The sequence below is a fragment of the Ascaphus truei genome, chromosome 2, assembly GCF_040206685.1.
Source record: "Ascaphus truei isolate aAscTru1 chromosome 2, aAscTru1.hap1, whole genome shotgun sequence".
In the NCBI taxonomy this organism is placed as follows: domain Eukaryota; kingdom Metazoa; phylum Chordata; class Amphibia; order Anura; family Ascaphidae; genus Ascaphus; species Ascaphus truei.
Genome location: NC_134484.1, coordinates 440,757,291 through 440,773,369, shown reverse-complemented (window position 1 = coordinate 440,773,369; position 16,079 = coordinate 440,757,291). Strand labels below are relative to the sequence as shown.

The window sequence follows — 16,079 nt, the reverse complement described above, 5'->3', positions numbered from 1 at the left end:
CACGTACACCGTTTTTTTTTTGCCGGGAAAGCAGGGTATTTAAAAGTCCCGACGGAGGCTAGCTCAGAAGGGACCTTGAGAAAGCGCAACTCGCACGAAACATGTCGGTCTACTTGTCAAGGATCCAATAAAGCTCTTTTTTATATATTAAGTCATCCTTCTTCTTCGATTTGGTGGTGTGTCGCAGTTCTCCTACTTTTGCTTCTTACATAACTACTCTGCTATTCCTACAATTAACTATTTAGGTGCTAGCTATGCAGTTAGGGTAAATACAGACAATATGATGTCTCTGTTGTTCAGACTTAAAATCCTCCCATCTTCAGTCTCCATAAGCCCTAAATTAGTAAGGTTGCGTAAGACTATTTACTTCTGATTTTTATTTTCATGGCTGGGTGCAGAAAGTACAGTACACACCATCATTTTAAAGGCAAAACTACCCTATAACCTAAAAATACCCCCATGGATATATTTATTTTCTGAAGGTACACACCACAAGGAATTGCTACACATATTTAGTAATGTGTACCCCCCCAAAAAAACTATTCTTGATGGGAATCTGTTGAAAACCATGGTCTTGTTATGTGTTCCCATAAATGTACTCCAACTTCAGATTTTTGCATCCTTGCCAAGCTAAAACACCCCCGTAGCATAAACTATACCCCAAGAATTGTATTTATTTTCTGAAAGTACGTGCAGTTGAGCTAATGCAGTCGGCAGAGGCTGATATAAAGCCTCCCCGGCTGTAGCAGTGTTTTACCATATTTATACATGTCCTAAGGGCAGTGAAGGGGTTAAAGGATTTAAAGTATGCTATATATTTTAAGCCTCCTAAATACTGTTTAGAGATCACATCTGAAGAAGAGAACTCAGCAATCTCAAGCCTTTATGTACAGGAAAACCTTGTACAACTGATCTGTTGGTCCATTAAAAGGTATCACAGCCTACGAAGTATCTTACTCTTGGTTTAAAGTTCTAAAGAGATAAGGGACAAGCTCTAACCACTAAGACATGTAAAAATATGGGGGAGGAATCTCATGTGTCTCTGGAGCTGTACTACAGGAAGGGGAAATTCCATATTTGTGCCATAAAGCAGCGGTGCGCAAACTGGGGGGGCGCGATACTTTTCTGGAGGGTCGTGGCGTTTACAGAGGCCCCGTGCTGTGAGCGCGAGGCCTCGGTAAACTTACTGACCTGGCTCCAGTCACACATCTCTATGACAACGCGGCGTCAAATGACGCCCGTTGCTATGGAGACGTGACGTCAAATGACACAGGGGTCACGTGACGTCACATGACCCCACAGCGTAATTTGACGCAAGATTAGGGGAGGGGGGCGCGACAGAGGAGCAGAGCAGGTAGGGGGGCGCAGACGCGGGGAGTTTGCGCACCGCTGTCATAAAGCATAAGAGTGAGCAGATACAGGAGAAATGATTGCGAGCCAATGAGCCAGTACTGTACATAATGGGAGTTCATCCTAAATGGAGATATCCCCACATTGACTTACAGTATGTAAGCTAAACTCTTTTCCGGATCTCCATCTGCCGAAAACTCTTAATCATTAGTTTAGTGATAGATTTAAAAGGGACAGATACACATAATAAGCATTTTTTATTTTAAAAAAAAACAATGTATCAATGTAATCAGTTTCCTTGGCTAGATTCAATCACCCGTAAAGTACAATTTTCACTTGTTCCCCACTGTACGAAACATTTATGGTCTGTGTCATTCCAATGTGATCTGCTACTTATTTGCACTACCTTTACCTTTTTGAATAAGAACAGCAGCATAATGTGTTTAAACAAAACAACAAAAGAAAGAAATTGCTTTAACAAACTATCAGCATATACAAGAGTTTGCAAACAGAGATTTCAAGAGGAAAAACGTTTAGTGGTATATGCGCTGTAGCGCCGGATCCATATAATGTCTATATTCAGAATAATCACGAATAATAATCAAAGGCACAGGATATGGGGCTGATTATAATAAAGGGCGAGTCAAAAAACAACTCCCAAGGGGTGTGGAATCCTTTAGAGAGACAAAGTGACCCTAAAGGAAAAGAGTGAGGGGGTTGACACCCACTCCTCAAAACCCCATTGGGATAGTCCCAGGACCACTATTGAACCACATGAGTTGATTAAATATAAATGTACTCACCACATATCTTAAATGCCTCCATCCTGTGCCCTTGATAAAGCGTGCTGCTAATGGTAGAGTAAAGATGAACAAAGTAGAAGATATAGCGCACAGTCAGGAGAGTGGGTCAGAAAATGGTATAAAAATGAATGCTTTATTGGTCCATTAAAAACGAAGGTATAACCTCTGTATACCTGTTATATATAGGTCTGTTATACCTCTGTTTTTAATGGACCAATAAAGCATTCATTTTTATACCATTTTTTGACCCACTCTCCTGGCTGTGCGCTATATCTTCTACTTTGAGATTTCAAGAGGTAAGTGCGAGAGGTTTCAGACCATAAAAACCAAGCTGGGTAGAAAGCCTTTTGAATCTGCCTATTTGGAGATACTAAACCTGTGATAAACATTTCCCAAAATTGATACTGTAATGGACAGGGAATGGCAAATCAACCTGATGTTAAAACTTTAAAAAAAAGAAAAATAGTTATTTTTCTAATGATTTTAACATGGGCTCAAAATGTATTTTAAAATAGTACCTTTTGTATTCCTACTCTTCCCTTCATCCTGTTGGTTCCAGTGCAGAGCCATCTATTGCACTTTGGATCTTCTAATAATCCATGACTGGTTACTTTCCTGATGATTGACAGGACAGGATAACATTTAATGTCTTTGGGGAGTTGTGCTGAAATCCAAAAGTTCTTTCATAACACCATATGGTGGTCAAGACCAAACAGTCATTGCAGGTGCCTACAATAGAAACCATGGTTTCAACATATTTAGTAAAAAATTGTCACTAATTAAAATAAAGATGTAAATAGATTTAAGACCCATTTGTAGGCATCACATTGTTTTGCATCTGGTCTGAGCAACCATTGTTCATGCATCATCAAGCTATAGGCATATACAGAAAAAACAATGCATGTTTTTTTTTTCGCTATTAGAAATGTAATATAAAGTGTACTGAATTATGAGAGATAGTGGGTCACACCTGATCACAATTGTTTTGTATTGCTTTGTTTAAAGCTCAAAAACTGGGCATTGTTGAGGCACCATCCATGTCGCTAACAAATGATGAATGGATGAAAGTGAAGCAAAGATCTGTTGACCAAGGAGACTCTTTGCAGCCATGTGTCATATGTAAAGAAGAATTTGAACTCCATCCACAGGTATATTTACCCTCATAAGAGGGGCTGCTAATTTTCATTGTAATTCAGTGAATAATGTCTGTGTTACTCTGTATTTAACATACATCCATCATAGATGATACCTTAAACTCATCTCTTCTAGTTAATAATAAAGGAATAGAGTGATAATGGTCAGTCCCCATAGGTTTTTATTGTTGTACAAGGACTGGTCCCACTGTTGATGCTTTAGCCGTGAACTACAAGGGTTTTTTTCCTTTTCTTTTTCTTTAAATACATATTCTGTATTTTGACATTCTAGCTAGACATAACATAGTATAGTAAACAGTAGGACTTCATTATCCCCATTAATAATAATTAACGAGAAAGCTCACCCATCAAAGAGTATCATAAGGAAGCTTGTCCCAGGGAGATATCAAGTATGAGTGCAGTTACATAGTTACGTAGTAGATGAGGTTGAAAAAAAGACACATGTTCATCAAGTTCAGCCTTTGCTAAATTTAGACGTCACATACTTATCCTATACAGGTAGTCCTCATTATCCAATGTTTCACTTTACAACGAATGGCATATCCAACACTTTACAATGCAACCCTACGGGCCGCTTTTTGACGCCGGAATGTGCTTTGAAACGTTCACCACCACTGATTAACATGGGACTCACTTTACAACAGGTTCACTATCCAACGCTACTTCCAGAACGGATTTCGTTGGATAACCGAGGACTGCGTGTATTTGTATTTACCGTATTTTGATCCAGAGGAAGGCAAACAAAAATATCACAGTGAAATATCATCTATGTGTCATAAAGGGAAAAATAAATTCCTCCCTGACTCCAAGTATTGGCAATCAGATTTCTCCCTGGATCAACATCCTTCCCATGTTTACTTATTGTGTTTGGTATATCCCTGTATACTTTCCTTTTTAAAAAGATGTCCTAAAAAGATCTGAATGCTTCACTTTAGACGCAAATGAAGGAAATCTAATGTAATTATGATATGTATTATTTATTGCTGAAGCGTACATAGCTCTGCACCAGTGCTTTCCCCACAGAGCTTACAAACAAATCTTGGTATGTAAGGTATTGAGAGATCTAGTGACTTGTCCAGTATCAGAAGTTAGGATTTGAATCAGACTCACCTGTACTGTGTCAAAGTACAAGATTTGCAAAAGAAGCAATTTTATGTTTTTATGAGAAACCCTTATCTCACAAGTATGTCTAGTGCTCTAATTAGCGAATGATTTGCCATATATACAGTTAGGTCCGGAAATAATTGGACACTGATACAAGTTTTGTTATTTCGGCTGTGTACCAAAATAAATTCAAGTTGCAGTTAAATAATGAATATGGGCTTAAAGTGCAGTCTATCAGCTTTAATTTGAGGGTAGAGGGAAGCGCAAACACATGTGGAGACAAAAAAACAGATATCCAATAGTGCAGTATAGTCTGTGCAAATGGATGTTGACTCGTTAAATCTTATGAGTGGGGTACTCACAAGTGAGGGATGATCTAGATACACGTAATAGTATCTTTAGACAGTAGATCTTTAAACCGCAATCTAGCTGAGGGTGGAACCGGATGGTGTAGATTCACTTGTACACATCCGGTTCCACCCTCAGCTACATTGCGCTTTAAAGATCTACTGTCTAAAGATACTATAACGTGTATCTAGATCAGGAGTGGGCAACCTATTTTTCAATGTAGCCACATGTGTGGCGAATTAGAAGTGAAAATAGCCACACCATGTAAAAATGTAGCTATTATGTTGCGCATGTGAAAACACACTGTTTGAAAAAGTTTATAAATTCTCAGACCATAACCCCCCTCAAGCTCCCTCACCCCCTCCTCTTCTCACCCCCTCATGCCACCAACACTATCCTCCTCCTCATCTCATTTCCCCCATCATCATCTCCTGTAAACCCCCTCATCTCCTCCAGCACCCTTCATCATCTGCCCCAGCACCCTTCATCATCAGGCAGCAGTCCCCCTCATCATCAGGCGGCAGCAGCAGTCCCCCTCATTAGGCGGCAGCAGCCCCCCCCATTCCAGGCATCAGCCCCCTTCACCCCCCGTCCCAGGCAGGCATCAGCCCCCTCACCCCCCGTCCTAGGCATCAGCCCCCTCACCCCAGCATCAGCCCCCTCACCCCCCGCATCAAGCATCAGCCCCCCGCATCAGCCCCCGTCCCCCGCATCAGGCATCAGCCCCCCGCATCAGCCCCCGTCCCCCGCATCAGGCATCAGCCCCTCGCATCAGGCATCAGCCCCCCGCATCAGGCATCAGCCCCCCGCATCAGGCATCAGCCCCCCGCATCAGGCATCAGCCCCCCGCATCAGGCATCCGCCCCCCGCATCAGCCCCCGTCCCCCGGATCAGCCCCGTCTCCTAACCAGATCGCGGTGGCTGAGAAAGAAAGGGAAGAAAGCGACGGTGGCGGACCTGGCCAGGGGAGGGAGGGGATAGGGGGGAGCGTGTCAGCGCATCAACTTCTGGTGCTGGAGGGAGGAAGCGCGTCACACCGCTGAAGCGGGCTGGGAGGAAGGTGAGCGCGCCACACAGCCGGAGTGCACTCCTTCCCTACCAAGTAAGGGAAGGGGGGCTTGAGGGGGTCAGTCGCAGGCAGCACAGGGAGTCCAGGCAGCCCTTATGTTGTGGTTACTTAATTCGCCACACTTTGACTCCCAATTCGCCACAGGTGGCAAATGGCGAAAGGGTTGCCCACCCTGGATCTAGATCATCCCTCACTTGTGAGAACCCCACTCATAAGATTTAACGAGTCAACATCCATTTGCACAGACTATACTGCACTATTGGATATCTGGTTTTTTTGGTCTCCACATGTGTTTGCGCTTGCCTCTAATTTTGGACTCCTGAAACTTCACCGGATTAAGCAATCCAACATTGGGGCACAGCAGCATTCAATCATTCGTTTGTATTATCAACAATTATTATCTATTTTTCACAAGCACTGAATATTCCTAATAAGCTATATTGTAAACATGTAAAGTGCACTAATTATTTTGAGCACCATATTGTGATAATTCTACTCACTTTTAATTTGAGGGTATTCACATCCAAATTGGAGGAAGGGTTTAGGAATTACATCTCTTTAATATGTAGCCCCCTCTTTTTCAAGGGACCAAAAGTAATTGGACAATTGACTCAAAGGCTGTTTCATGGACAGGTGTGGGCTATTCCTTCGTTATTTCATCATCAATTAAGCAGGTAAAAGGTCTGGAGTTGATTCCAGGTGTGGCATTCACATTTGGAAGCTGTTGCTGTGAACCCACAACATGCTGTCTAAGGAGCTCTCAATGCAAGTGAAACAGGGCATCCTTAGGCTGCAAAAAAAAGAAAATCCATCAGAGAGATAGCAGGAGCATTATGAGTGGCCAAATCAACAGTCTGGTACATTCTGAGAAATAAAGAACGCACTGGTGAGCTCTGCAACACAAAAAGGCCTGGACGTCCACGGACGACAACAGTGGTGGATGATCGTAGGATCCTTTCTTACGAAAGAAAAGAAAAACTCCTTCACAACATCCAGCAAAGTGAAGAACACTCTCCAGGAGGTAGGCATATCATTATCCAAGTCTACCATAAAGAGAAGACTTCACGGGAGCAAATACAGAGGGTTCACCACAAGGTGAAAAACATTCATAAGCCTCAAGAATAGAAAGGCCAGATTAGACTTTGCCAAACAATATCTAAAAAAGCCAGCCCAGTTCTAGAACAGCATTCTTTGGACAGATGAAACTAAGATCAACCTGTACCAGAATGATGGGAAGAAGAAAGTATGGAGAAAGCTTGAAACGGCCATGATCCGAAGCATACCACATCATCTGTAAAACACGGTGGAGGCAGTGTGATGGCATGGGCATGCATGGTTTACAATGGCACTGGGTCTTGATGATGTGACCGAAGACAGAAGCAGCCGGATGAATTCTGAAGTGTATAGGGATATATTGTCTGCTCAGATTCAGCCAAATTCAGTGAAGTTGATTGGACGGCGCTTCACTTTACAGATGGACAATGACCCAAAACATACTGCAAAAGCAACCCAGGAGTTTTTTAAGGCAAAGAAGTGCAATATTCTGCAATGGCCGAGTCAATCACCTGATCTCAACCCGATCGAGCATGCATTTCACTTTGCTGAAGACAAAACTTAAGGCAGAAAGACCCACGAACAAACAACAACTGAAGACAGCTGCAGTAAAGGCCTGCCAAGGCATCACAAAGGAGGAAACCCTGCGTTTGGTGATGTCCATGCGTTCCAGAATTCAAGCAGTCATTGCCTCCAAAGGATTCTCGACAAATTATTAAAATGAACATTTTATTTATGATTGTGTTAATTTGTCCAATTACATTTGAGCCCCTGAAATAAGGGGACTGTGTATGAAAATGGTTGCAATTCCTAAACGTTTCATACGATATTTTTGTTTAACCCTTTGAATTAAAGCTGAAAGTCTGCACTTCTATTGTATCTCGGTTGTTTCATTTCAAATCCTTTGTGGTGGTGAACAGAGCCAAAATTATGAAAATTGTGTCAGTGTCCAATTATTTCCGGACCTAACTGTAGATGCTGAAATTGATCCACAGTTTAAAGAATGATGTGTCCAAATATATAATCATGAGACATACAAATATTGCCCTAATTCATTAGACTACGATAGTACCAATTTGCAATTGGGGAAATATTGCACTGAAAGTACCATTGAAGTCTAAATAACCCTGAGAGGGAGAGAATTTGCTGTACTACAGTTCCAAGTTATACAACACATGGAGAGACACTTGCTCACAAAAAGAAACACCTGAGATACCTGGGAAATATGCAAATGTAAGTCATTTAAATATACTTTGCCTATCCATAACAGCATATTTTCCATCTAATAATTGTTTTGCATGTCATTAGCACGAACGACCGTTATACTTAACGAAACGCCATTTCCGGCAGAAAACAGCACTTAACACTGTTACTGAGCATATGCACGTTAGCACTTACGAGGCGTTATCTTAGGTAATAAGTGATTATAACTCATAAGTGGGCTTTGTGGATGTGGGCCTAAGTGTCTATTTGGCATTCGGGTCTTCTCTTTTTATTAGACTATAGGAATGAAACAGTCCACCTTCACATCCTCAGGCTCCACTAGCACTCTCATTCTCTCTCTCATTCTCGTTCTTTGTATTTTGTTTCTACCACATATGAGGATTTCTGTACATTAGTTAATCTTATGATCCGTTGTAGTAATAAACCCCTTCACTGATTTGCAAAAACCTGTAAATGCCTAAGATTCCTTCCAATAGATTCAGTCCCTTAGCGGATCTAACTATATCACATGTACATGGATCAGGGTGTTCACTCTGACACTTATCACTGCTGAAGGCTATGTTTGTATTACAAATTGACCAAATGTACCGGTTTTGCCCGATGTTATAAGGCAATGTTTTTTTTAATAAACACTTTATAATTGGGCCCGCCCACTTTGCAAGCCAATCGGCAGTCAGATGTATGATGTAAGAGGGCCTGAAGCAACCATCTTGCTTGTGGCAGGAAGGCAGGAGAAAGACACAGACACACACACACACACACACACACACACACACACACACACACACACACACACACACACACACACACACACACACACACACACACACACACAGACACAGAGAGAGACACAGAGAGAGACACCGACACAGACACAGAGAGAGACACACACAGAGAGAGACTCACACACACACAGAGACACACACAGAGAGAGACACAGACACAGAGGGAGACACACATACAGAGAGAGACTCACACACACACACACACACAGAGAGACACAGACACAGAGGGAGACACAGAGACAATATTTTTTCTTGTATAGCACTGACAGTTAATGCAGTGATGTACATTACAATTTGCAGACACATTAAGTCACAGCCCCATAATTTTGGTGCCTGAGGCTAAGGGCATAGTTATAGCCCGGGCAAAGCCCGGACCCGCACTCTTGGGGGGCCTGCTCTCCCCCGCCCCCTGTAGAGACAGGTGGGGGGAGATGGTATGCGGTGGCGAGCCCCGGCAAACAGAAGCCGGTATAGGAATCAGAATGGCAGGGGAGGAGCGCCCTCTAGCAGTCTGACCCGGAAGTCTTTATAACTTCCGGTGTTTGCTGCCACAGCTCCTCTGCCGGCTGCTCCTCTGATCATCTTCTCCCGCCAAAGGTAGGCATGGGAGAGAGTACTGAGGGGAAGAGAGAGAGTGCTGAGGGGAAGAGAGAGAGAGTGCTGAGGGGAAGAGAGAGAGAGTGCTGAGGGGAAGAGAGAGAGAGAGTGCTGAGGGGAAGAGAGAGAGAGTGCTGAGGGGAAGAGAGAGAGTGCTGAGGGGAAGAGAAAGAGTGCTGAGGGGAAGACAGAGAGAGTGCAGAGCGCTGAGGGGAAGAAAGAGTGCTGAGGGGAAGAGAGAGTGCTGAGGGGAAGAGAGAGTGCTGAGGGGAAGAGAGAGAGTGCTGAGGGGAAGAGAGAGAGTGCTGAGGGGAAGAGAGAGTGCTGAGGGGAAGAGAGAGAGAGTGCTGAGGGGAAGAGAGAGAGTGTGCTGAGGGGAAGAGAGAGAGTGCTGAGGGGAAGAGAGAGAGTGCTGAGGGGAAGAGAGAGTGCTGAGGAGAAAGAGTGCTGAGGGGAAGAGAGAGAGTGCTGAAGGGAAGAGAGAGAGTGCTGAGGGGAAGAGAGAGAGTGCTGAGGGGAAGAGAGAGAGAGAGAGTGCTGAGGGGAAGAGAGAGAGAGTGCTGAGGGGAAGAGAGAAAGAGTGCTGAGGGGAAGAGAGAGAGAGTGCTGAGGGGAAGAGAGAGAGAGTGCTGAGGGGAAGAGAGAGAGAGTGCTGAGGGGAAGAGAGAGAGAGTGCTGAGGGGAAGAGAGAGAGAGTGCTGAGGGGAAGAGAGAGAGAGTGCTGAGGGGAAGAGAGAGAAAGTGCTGAGGGGACGAGAGAGAGAGTGCTGAGGGGAAGAGAGAGAGAGTGCTGAGGGGAAGAGAGAGAGAGTGCTGAGGGAAGAGAGAGAGTGCTGAGGGGAAGAGAGAGAGAGTGCTGAGGGGAAGAGAGAGATTGCTGAGGAGAAGAGAGAGAGAGTGCTGAGGGGAAGAGAGAGAGTGCTGAGGGGAAGAGAGAGAGTGCTGAGGGGAAGAGAGAGAGTGCTGAGGGGAAGAGAGAGAGTGCTGAGGGGAAGAGAGAGAGCTGAGGGGAAGAGAGAGAGGTAGAGAGCGGAGGGGAAGTGAGAGAGAGCTGGTGAGGGGAGCTGATGAGGATAAGGGGGGAGAGCTGATGAGGATGAGGGGGAGAGCTGGTGATGGGGATCTGATGAGGGGGAGAGCTGGTGAGGGGGAGAGCTGGTGAGGGGGAGGTGATGATGATGAGGGGGGGGAGAGCTGGTGAAGGGGAGCTGATGATGAGGGGGAGGGGAGCTGGTGAGGGGGAGCTGATGATTGGGGGGGGGGGTTTGAATCATTATGAATGGGACTGCCAGGGACCCCCGCTGTGTTAATCTGATGGGCCATTAGTCTGTCTGCAGGAAAGTCACAGAAATGTTGCAGCATTACTGGGGTATTGCCCCAGATTTTCCCAGGCAAGGGTTCGGATACTCGTGGCTGCATCAGTAACTCGGTCACCTTCCGTTTCATTACAGGTGTAGCACCTGTTCCCCCCTGCCCCCTCCCCCCCCCCCCCCCCCCCCCCACCAGGGAGATTTGGTATCTACAGGGTGTGCTCTGGTGCTGTTTAGTTCACCTGTGGTCTTCCAGGAGGTCTGACGGCTCCGTTTGATGTATATGGGAGCAGCAACAGGGCAGGTTTTCTTCTGGTGCAGCGCCTCCATCCTATGAGGGTCCTGGTAGAGATAAGATAGGTGCCCACAGGCACATACTTCTCCCCAGTAACAAGCTCACACCAGCTGCTGTATAACTGGGTCTTTATTGATGGTATTCAGTCATCCTCCACAGTCCCTGGAGCAGACCCAAGAGGCTTGAGGCCCCAAGAGCCCCTCCTTAGCTCCCTCGCCCCATGATGGGGCAAGGGGAATCACTCCCACTCCACTGAGGGAGGGAAGACACACCGCCACAATTTGGTGGAGTGCCAGCTTTTATACCCAGGGGAGGGACTTGTAACCCTGTCCCATAACAGGGCAGGTCCAGGTACTGACAGGCATCACACCATCTGCATGTGACCCAGTCAGTACCCCCCCAGGTATGACACTCCAAACTGCCGGCATAGTCCTGCCCCTGGATATGATAGCATTGTAGCTAGACAGGCTGCCACTGCAAGCTAGGCCGTGTGCAGGAGTTTAACCTCAACAGTGCCTGTTCCTATCAGGACTTATAGTGTTGAGGCCAGTGGAAAGGCTATAGCCAGGGGCACCTATAGGGAAAGGCTATAGCAAGGGGAAAGCGCGTGGTGACGCGTGAAACGTACGTCGGGGAACGCCGTGACGTCATCACGTTGACGCATGCGCGGCTTGTGTTTTGGAGTAACGGCAGCTCCTGCCTGTACACGGAGCTCAACGGCTGCTTATGGTTCACGGTTATCAGGTCGTATATTACCCTATTGGGTCCTGCGTTGTTCATATTTTCCAGGGATCTGTTATTGCGCACCTTGCGGTGTGCGTTACCCGGGATACATTACTTTCAACGCTGGCATTGCAAGTATCCTCTGTGCATCCTGACCCTATTGAGTTGGTTTAAGGTCTCCACAGAGACCAAGTTATATTATATACTGTGGTTACTTATAGAGGATTTGCTGGGTATATTGCACCTGTGATAGTGGTTACATTGAGTCCACAGCTTTCTTTCCTCAACACTGCAGAATCCATTTTCATTGAGGATACCTGTATATACAACCATGCAGCATAATATATAGCGTCTGTTCCACTAATAGCTATATATTTGGAACACACGTGACCAAACACATTTGGGGATTTTATTCATGCACTGTTGGGCATTTTTATAGTGTTTCGTCGGTTTTTACAGCATATACTATTAAAGTTTTTTTTATTTTATATTTCAGTGTGACCTTTTGGTAGTGTATCCTACATCAGGATTTGGCCATTATCCAGCCTATGTTTAATAGAAAATATATTCATTTTGTCACCTACCTTGAGTGCAACTATAGGGGGCTGTGTATAATCTTTTGATTATTTGTGTGGTTTGAATTGTGCTTTCTCCCTTGCACCAGTTAGATTGTGTTTCCATGTTTGTTGGTCTGGTGTAGCGACGTATATTCTGTGTGTATACTCTCTGTTATCCGAAAGCACCAGAACCTCAAAACAAGCTTATGGAGAAACCAAGACACTCTAAGAAGTAAGCATTACTTATAGTCAAGGCTGGAAAAATCGATTTATCCAACCCAGCACCAGAAAATATACTCATTTTTAAAGAAAGAACACAACAACTTTACAGAATGCCAGTGCATGGTTTGTTGTGTTATTATCTTTTGGGTCAGGAGAATAATGCTGCTCGTGTATGAATGTGGAGGTTTTTACGGAATGGGAGCTTTTGGCCGCGAGCAAATCGCCTCTGGTGTTCTGCCGCTGTAACTACTGACCACAGGGCGAGTCACTGCAGGTCAACTCGCCAACACCGCATGGCTGCGGCCAAACGTCCTAGGCCGAGGTCTTTATTACTCTTTCATACATTACTTTGACTCTTTTCTTGAACTCCCTTCTCTCTTACCAGCTCTATCAGTGTTCTCATTTCTATGCCTCTTCTCTATTTTCTGTCTTTCACTGAATCTCTTTTTTTAACCTGCACATTAACGTTTCTCATGTATTTGTCCACCCACCACCTTCCACCTCCCTTATTTTTCCTGCACCCTTCACGTTGTTCTCCCACACTTCCCAATAGCTCTCCTCTCGCCACAGCTGCCACTTCTCCCCATATTACTTCAGCTATCAGGGCTGGCATGTAAAGTCTTCTCTACAAGAGCACTTTGAACCATAATTCTCTCAACTGCACTGTACCTTCCTACACTGCTTCCTACAGCTTCCTACTGCTGCACTACCTTCCTACACTGCTTCCTACTGCTGCACTGTACCTTCCTACACTGCTTCCTACGGCTTCCTACTGCTGCACTGTACCTTCCTACACTGCTTCCTACAGCTTCCTACTGCTGCACTGTACCTTCCTACACTGCTTCCTACAGCTTCCTACTGCTGCACTGTATCTTCCTACACTGCTTCCTACAGCTTCCTACTGCTGCACTGTACCTTCCTACACTGCTTCCTACAGCTGTCTACTGCTGCACTGTACCTTCCTACACTGCTTCCTACAGCTTCCTACTGCTGCACTGTACCTTCCTACACTGCTTCCTACAGCTTCCTACTGCTGCACTGTACCTTCCTACACTGCTTCCTACTGCTGCACTGTACCTTCCTACACTGCTTCCTACAGCTTCCTACTGCTGCACTGTACCTTCCTACACTGCTTCCTACTGCTGCACTGCACCTTCCTACACTGCTTCCTACTGCTGCACTGTACCTTCCTACACTGCTTCCTACAGCTTCCTACTGCTGCACTGTACCTTCCTACACTGCTTCCTACAGCTTCCTACTGCTGCACTGTACCTTCCTACACTGCTTCCTACAGCTTCCTACTGCTGCACTGTACCTTCCTACACTGGCGACACACTTTATTCGAGCTCGGCTAGTCCCACGAATTCGGGTATACCCGGGTGTATTGAGGTTTGTGACTGTTTTCTGCCCGAGTGCATTGAGTTATTTTCCAGGCAGGGATTGAAGCATTTTATTCCAGCTGGCTGCAATACTGCACAGTATATATATATATATACTGCATTACAATTCATGAATTTATGCCATCTGGTAGACACGCGAAGCATTGCAGCCTATTAAATCCTAATCATTATCATTTAACAAATCAGCCGCCCATCAGCCAGGCATGAACCCAGGCTGGGAAGGCAAATGCAACGGGGCTTGTCAGAGGTGAGGAGCGGCGCATTCCAGGTATCTGCCAGGTACATACCGGGTATTTGCTCGAATAAAGTGTGTCGGTGCAGTACACTGCTTCCTACAGCTTCCTACTGCTGCACTGTACCTCCCTACACTGCTTCCTACAGCTTCCTACTGCTGCACTGTACCTTCCTACACTGCTTCCTACAGCTTCCTACTGCTGCACTGTACCTTCCTACACTGCTTCCTACAGCTTCCTACTGCTGCACTGTACCTTCCTACACTGCTTCCTACAGCTTCCTACTGCTGCACTGTACCTTCCTACTCTGCTTCCTACAGCTTCCTAATGCTGCACTGTACCTTCCTACACTGCTTCCTACAGCTTCCTACTGCTGCACTGTACCTTCCTACACTGCTTCCTACAGCTTCCTACTGCTGCACTGTACCTTCCTACACTGCTTCCTACTGCTGCACTGTACCTTCCTACACTGCTTCCTACAGCTTCCTACTGCTGCACTGTACCTTCCTACATTGCTTCCTACATTGCTTCCTACAGCTTCCTACTGCTGCACTGTACCTTCCTACACTGCTTCCTACAGCTTCCTACTGCTGCACTGTACCTTCCTACACTGCTTCCTACAGCTTCCTACTGCTGCACTGTACTTTCCTACACTGCTTCCTACAGCTTCCTACTGCTGCACTGTACCTTCCTACACTGCTTCCTACAGCTTCCTATTGCTGCACTGTACCTTCCTACACTGCTTCCTACAGCTTCCTACTGCTGCACTGTACCTTCCTACACTGCTTCCTACAGCTTCCTACTGCTGCACTGTACCTTCCTACATTGCTTCCTACAGCTTCCTACTGCTGCACTGTACCTTCCTACACTGCTTCCTACAGCTTCCTACTGCTGCACTGTACCTTCCTACACTGCTTCCTACAGCTTCCTACTGCTGCACTGTACCTTCCTACACTGCTTCCTACTGCTGCACTGTACCTTCCTACATTGCTTCCTACAGCTTCCTACTGCTGCACTGTACCTTCCTACACTGCTTCCTACAGCTTCCTACTGCTGCACTGTACCTTCCTACACTGCTTCCTACAGCTTCCTACTGCTGCACTGTACCTTCCTACATTGCTTCCTACAGCTTCCTACTGCTGCACTGTACCTTCCTACACTGCTTCCTACAGCTTCCTACTGCTGCACTGTACCTTCCTACACTGCTTCCTACAGCTTCCTACTGCTGCACTGTACCTTCCTACACCCGCACAGCTTTTCATTAACTTGTAACCATGTACAGCTGAGAAGATACGGGCAGGAGTTATTGAAAAAAAACTGTGCAGGCCACGAAGTGAGAGGAGAAAAGTGCAGTGCGGTTGGGCACTTTGTTCTGGTTCTGTCAGTCATACTGTATGCATTTTTCATGCCATCCTTACAATGAGTGTCTTAAGTCACAGCAAGTTTCACTGCATCATCAAGTGAATGTGCCATAACTAACATTTGAAATCCCAACTGTTGCTTGAGCAAAATGTCTACATTACCAATTTACAAAGTAAATAAAAGGCACCGAAAAACTATAAAACATTGTCACTACTGTACATTCCAAACGGGAAAAGTTGTGAATTCACCGATCACTGGACAATGTGGTTTCCCAGTTGTTCATTGTTACCACTTACATCTTGACCACTGCTCCAACAATATTATCAGGGTGATTCGCTAAGTGGAAGAGGCATTGGAGGATAAGAAGTGTGTGGTTATGCTATGCAAACTCTAGATTGCAGATGGGGCCCGCCACACATTTTCTGGAAGATCCTATAATGTTAAGTTTTTATCTGTATGGAGGACAGATTATTATTGCAACTGATGTTTT

General features: G+C 45.4%; 1 protein-coding gene across 2 annotated transcripts in view; it reads left to right on the top strand.

The window, feature by feature from the left end:
* Positions 1 to 16,079, top strand: part of RNF32 (ring finger protein 32) — a 74,995-nt gene that overhangs the window by 14,191 nt on the left and 44,725 nt on the right. For both annotated transcript variants that reach the window (XM_075587856.1, XM_075587855.1), the window contains exon 4: positions 3,159 to 3,301. In XM_075587856.1, coding sequence (XP_075443971.1) covers positions 3,159 to 3,301 — 143 coding nt within the window. The remainder of the gene's footprint in view (positions 1 to 3,158; positions 3,302 to 16,079) is intronic.